The following is a 6,014-nucleotide window of genomic DNA, read 5'->3' as shown; positions in this document are numbered from 1 at the left end:
CCTTTATCCTGTTTTTTTTTTCTCTCTAGCTACCTTCTGTCCCGCTAACTGACCTGTTGAGCTCAACCCAACTAGCCGAGGCAGATGGCCGCCCCACAGTTTTTTTTTTTACAGTTGGTGAGTTGTTGTTTTTTTTTTTCTTGCCTCTGTTACCAACTGCTTGCGCGTGCGGGGTTGTTTTGTCATTGCAGTCACTCTTTAAAGCGTGCCAGTGACATCATTCGACACAACAGACAATGACAACGGCAATTCATCGATGATGATAAGTGATGTCAACGCCTTTCCCGGGCTCTGCCGTATTCCTTAAAAGTTCTCTTTCTCCATCCAGCCATTCCCTGAACGGCTTTTCCTTCAAAAGTCCATTTTGGAATCACGCGTGTCAGGAAAACAAAATGAGCATCATCAAATGTTCATCGATAAAATCAAATATTGAACCAGCTGACATCGTTTGAATTGAAGGTGGGTGACTCAAGGGTATACCAGCACGGCGGCGGGAACACGGGCAAACCGTCCCAAATTGAAGCCGAGACAACCACAGTGTCAGTGCGGGAACATTCTATTTCGCTAAACAATGGCTGGGTTTACCACCCGCTTCCTGGTTCACGCTGACTTAGCACTTCCATTAAATAGGAAGTTCGGTTCGCTTGCGCTTTGTAAGTGTGTGTGCGCCAACGTTGCTCCCGCTATGCAAACATAACCCGACAGATGATTCGGCGACGGCCCTCACAGATTCTACGTGTGCGTGTGAATAATTGGGGTGCCTTTCACCAAGTTACGCAGTCGACCGCCTTTTTCAATGCTATGTCGTGCAGCTGTCCAAAGTGACAAGGGAAGACCAAGAATCACGATCCAGGCAAAAGAACCGCGGTCACGTTACCCGAGGATACTTTAAGAAGATCCATGGCAGCTAATCCCGGTCCTGGCAGAGCGAAGTTTAATCTCTTACCATTTCATCCCGAGGCAAGTCTCCTGCCCCGTGCCGTTCGGCAGGAATAGCAATTAAAAAGGGAGCCGGGGTGTGACGAACAGCTTCTCGGATAGCGGTAGCCTCAAAAAAAGTTCAAAAACCGCCAGGTCCCGCTTCTTAGCAGATTATCTATCCAAGCGCGGTGACGGACCCGGTCGTCGTCGCAGATTAGCGGTTTGACTATCAAGGATTAAACGACGGGGAAAAAGCAGCAGACAGACGCTGCAGAGGTAGACGACGGTCATGGTGCAACTCAGTGAGAGAAAATCTCCAAGTCAAATGGCTCTGGTGGTAAAGTCATAAAATGTCCCTGCCTACGGTAAATCAATTGGACACGTTAGAAATGTGCAGGGAAGGGATTGTCGTGACTTGAACCTTGAACTCAAATACACCCCCGTCAACTAGATGTCAAGGCAACACGAGGTCAATATCGGACGAAGCAAAGCGGATTTTATAGATGCCGGCTCATTTAGAATCAACAAAGAAATAAGATAGCGTCTTTTCGCCTGCTCTTACCTTCACAAAGTTGTCCGGAAAGAGTCCTCTTTTCCCATTGAGATCTCCCTCCATCCAGCCATCCTCTTGTATGCAGCACACGTTCTTGATGAGGTCCCCCTTTCGCAAGGTCAGCTCATCCTCATGGAGCGCTTCGTAGTCAAACTCCACCACCACCTCTGCTCCGGAGACCAACAGGAAGGAGGTCGGAGAGAGGAAAAAAAAAAAAAAAAAAGGGAGGCCAAGTGAAAAACGGAGGAAGCCGTAACTCATGCGACGTGGAGGGTTCAAACACACGAAAATGAAAAATAGCAGACGTAACACGATATAAAATAGACATTGGAAATGAATGAAGATTGATTAAGTACTAGATTAATCGAATAACTTGAATAAATGTAATATTTCCAGGAAATAGTCAACATGATGGAGGCAGAGAGATGGAGAATGATGTATTTTTTTTTGGAACTGAAGACAATATAGTGACAAGGGTCCAACCGATGAATCCGTCTGCTTTTTTTTTTTTTTTGGCAGAGGGTCGTGTCCGCAAGCCTTGCCGCCTGCTCTGCTCCGGGCTTCTTGACTCCAGCTGAGAGGCTGCAGCGGAGGAGCCGGCGCGTGGCGCGGCACGGCGGGTAAAGCCAAGTAAGCAACGGCGTGATCAAGTAGCACCTCAGGTTTAATGTCACACTTTGACTGACACAGAAGTATCATGGCATCCATTTTTCTACTTGTTTATTCACCACACTCTATGTTCCACTCCGTCTCTTACCATAATAATAATAAAAACAAAAAAATGGCGGTGAAAACACAACATTCCCGGTGATGGAAATGTTCTTGTACCTACCTGAAAAACTAGTCCTAGTGCATGTAGCAATACGCCATTGTCAAATATCTCGGCTGCTCAGTGTTTGAGCCCAATCGGTGTGCAGTCATTTCAAACTAGCTGTGGGTTTCATGAACCGCGAGGCAGATAAGATCTCTGCGTGCGTTGGTTTGAAGAAAAAAAAAATTGACTGGTTCATGAAAAATCTAAACCAAAACCGTTGTTCACTCCATCGATTCGCTGTCGTAACAACGTAGTATGATTGATAGCGAATGCAAAGTTGACCCTCATGGTTGACCTTCAAGCCCACAAAGTGTCAGCTTCTGACATAGCCGCGAGAAGGCTGTTCTTGGTTTGTTCCTCAGAGGAAATGTCTTTCAAAATACGGTACATTGAACACGGACAAAAAAATGAATCAGAAGCCTTCCTGTCAGTGTAATGCAGACAGGTAGCGGCACGCATATTGTGGCATCAAATGACTGCTCAGGCTGTTGCATTTGACAATGAAGGAAAAGCAGACTAGGACCTATTCAAGGTCAGATGGCATTTGGCTTTCATTGCATGTTCGCTCTCAGGTGGCTGGGAAAGTGGCAGGATTGTGTTGTTCAGTCGTCTTGGCAGGTGTCCCAGAAAACCAGTCCAATTATTAAGACACTTCTAAACTGTCAATCAACCAAGAAATCAATACTGCACTGTCAGGCTGCTTTTATGGCACACAATTGACAGGCATGTCGCCCGACGGCGCGATGGACTACTGCATGCATGCAGGCAGCACTTCCACGTCCGATGTCGCAGTGCACTGAAACTTCCGGCGCGGGGGAGACTTGAGCGCAGAGCAACGTTGATGTGATGTAACGCTAACCCTGGCTGTGTCCAAATGTGCACACTATACCCGATGTAGTGCGCTAGTAAAGGGGTTACGCCATTTTGTCGGGGTGCCCACGGAGAATAAATGGAGGGCGTCGATGTTTACTCAGCGATTTGTATGGCAACAATGCAACGCGAGCAGGGAAACAAGATGGCGCAAGTGCGAATATCAAAGCGATACACCACGGAAATAATTCATTTGAGATGTTGTCAAGTCGTCACAGTCGTTCCCGCTTTGAGTCGTCGTCAATGTGCAAGGTAATGCGCGGGGAGATTACAGGCCACAAGAACATGCGCAGCTGCTTGTCTGGATGAAAGCCGGAAGTCTACGCCTCGCATTCGCTTTCACGCATCGCAGTCTGTCATGATGTGGACATTTCATAAACCTCATGGCTTAAATTTAGCCAACTCAACGTGACTTTTCTTGACTTGAATCCACAATCAGTTGTTTTGAGAGCAAATCAAACACGCGCGGCTACAAACAAGCAACAATGTCTGTGATAAGGAAACAAAAAAGAGAATTGAATCACTAAACAGATTGTTTACACAGACATATTCAGTGATTGTATTTTCATCCTCCAACCGCAATTTTATATACTGTTTATTAGTCATTAGTGTGTGGCCATCAAAGCTAGAGAGAGAGAGAGAGAGACTAATACAGAGTCACACACAGACATGTTCAAACACAGCCGAAAATCCCCTCAGCCAGCTGCCAACCGAGAAAAAGCATACCTGAGTGAGAAGTCCACTTTCTCCAATCCAATTGGGAAAAACTAGAGCGTGGGATTTAAATGAACACCAGTGCCGAAACAAATTTCAAAAAGTTGTGCTTATTCCAAGGTACTGTGACGTTTTTCGTGTATGTTGTCAAACACTACTGTCAAAACGATCCACATTCACGCTATACATTTAATATCTGTTTGCCTATGTGTTGTTATTGGCCCATGTTGTCACTTTTGTTTTGATAGCAGCTCATTTTGGTTTGTGTGTGGGTTGTTTCAAATGTAAACATGAGCTCAAGTCAGACAGGACATGAAAAGAAAAACAAATGAGCTACTCCAGACTTTTTGTGTGAATTAGAGGTGTGTGAATCCAGCAAAATCTGTCTGACAGGTTGAAGTGGAAAATCATCACACTATTCTGCTTACTACACAAGTAACAAACATGCTTCTGTGAAATATCAACATTTTTGTCATCAGTTTGCAAGTTATTGCAAATCATTTTAGAACATTTTGAAAGAAAAAGCAAAATGGTCTCATCAAGAAACCCAAAGTCAGACTTTTTTTTTTAATTCCTTGCACTTTTGAGGAATTTTTAAACCCATTTTCAAGTAGCGCTTTGTATATTGTACATTATTTTTGTACCAGTTGGACAAGAATACACGCGAAGACCAGTAATCTTTCGAAAATACCCTTTGCCAACCATGTCAGGTTTAAAACCTGTTTTGCAACATAGCAAAGCTGAACTGCGCACAACCACATGCACGTCTTCCAAAAGCACACATCCTCGCCTCAAGAGATGCGGTAGGAAGGTTGCATAATTCGGTGCAGAAAGGGTCGCGTTAGGTGTGAAGCAGCTCATAAAACCCAACCTGCCACCAAATCAATTTAACAAACTAAGAAAACGCGTCACTGACGAAAACATCAGGACAAAATAGCAAGAGAATAAACTATAAGCATAATAGTTTTGTGTAGATTTCGATACAGTGGTGTGATCAGACATCCATAGATAGATAGATCGATCTGATCAGTGCATATTCTGTTGTCATAACTCTCGAGTGACACTACTGATCATTTATTCCTACGTGGTAAGACCGTAACCACACAACTACACGCGAAGCATAATTTCAAGATGAACGCTGCCATTCACACAAACGACCCAATAAATCAATTTGAGAAGCAGAGTTGCTTGCCCGCATGTACATGGCCACATTAATATGCGTCGTCTGATCATAAAAGTGGGTGGAAACTCACGTCCACAGCCAACTTCACACAATTTAGTTCAGACATTTAAAAAAAATCTGTTTTGTTGATCGGTGGCTTAACTGCAGATCGCGATTTAGACACGTTGGCGGCAGCAGTTGGTTTTTTTTTTTTAGATTGTTTACGTCCACATAGCGAGTTAATGCAGGCAAGGAGGAGGCGTTTATTCGCTTGAGTTTGCTAGCTCGCTATTCCTCCCAGGCTAAGCTAACCTAAGTGGATTGCTTACTTTAACCACCGTTCTTCAAACGCTCACGGCGTGACTTAAGGCATCGACGTGAGGCTCGAATGCTTCACGGGGCTTGACTTGTGCACGTTGAGGCCAAAAGCAACGTTTGGCAATTGTGAAAGCACACGCAAACGACACAAGCGCCACATCATGGAAAACTCACCCATTCCTTTCCTTTTGCGCCGCCTTGGCTACCAAACGTTGCCAATCGATTATTCGGCAGGTTTGCGGCGAACTCGAGAGCTACAAGCCAAGAAGATGGGCGTATAAACGGTTAACAACTACGATGTGGTTGTAATTAGGGGAAAACAGAGAGCCGTAGATCCATTCGCCCTTGCCCAAGCAGCAGCCTCCCTTCTTGTCTCCTGGCGGTGCTTCAAGAGTATTGTGCAGGAAGTTGAGCAGGAGTCTCCACCTTCCTTGGACATGCCTCCATCGCAGCGGAGCGGCTGCCACCAAAAACGACCAAACTGCACGCAACTTCACGACCTTTCAAAGCCGGGGAAAAGTTCGCCCAGATGAATGGTGGAATTTTGATCCCTGCTACACAAGTGTTCCACCAGGGGCGTAGCCAGATCATTTACAACTGGGTGACACAACGCTTCCGCGTATGGGTGGGGGGGGGGGGGGTGGGGGTTTTATTGTTTTTTT

The 6,014-nt window shown here is 45.4% G+C and overlaps 2 protein-coding genes across 4 annotated transcripts in view; one reads left to right on the top strand and one right to left on the bottom strand.

The window, feature by feature from the left end:
• Positions 1 to 5,922, bottom strand: part of cd2ap (CD2-associated protein) — a 17,145-nt gene extending 11,223 nt beyond the window's left edge. Inside the window, exons 1-2 of the mRNA XM_019896161.1 lie at positions 5,527 to 5,922; positions 1,474 to 1,641 (exon numbers count right to left, since the gene is read on the bottom strand). Coding sequence (XP_019751720.1) covers positions 1,474 to 1,641; positions 5,527 to 5,530 — 172 coding nt within the window. The 5' untranslated portion in view covers positions 5,531 to 5,922. The remainder of the gene's footprint in view (positions 1 to 1,473; positions 1,642 to 5,526) is intronic.
• Positions 7 to 6,014, top strand: part of tnfrsf21 (tumor necrosis factor receptor superfamily, member 21) — an 18,773-nt gene continuing 12,765 nt past the window's right edge. For 2 of the 3 annotated variants that reach the window (XM_019896228.1, XM_019896229.1), the window contains exons 1-2: positions 7 to 459; positions 1,994 to 2,104. The gene's annotated coding sequence lies outside the window, so the exon portion shown is untranslated. The remainder of the gene's footprint in view (positions 460 to 1,993; positions 2,105 to 6,014) is intronic. The other variant, XM_019896230.1, reaches the window with a different exon arrangement.

The sequence above is a fragment of the Hippocampus comes genome, unplaced genomic scaffold, assembly GCF_001891065.2.
Source record: "Hippocampus comes isolate QL1 unplaced genomic scaffold, H_comes_QL1_v1.1 scaffold170, whole genome shotgun sequence".
Classification (NCBI taxonomy): domain Eukaryota; kingdom Metazoa; phylum Chordata; class Actinopteri; order Syngnathiformes; family Syngnathidae; genus Hippocampus; species Hippocampus comes.
This window is presented reverse-complemented; position numbering and strand designations above follow the sequence as displayed.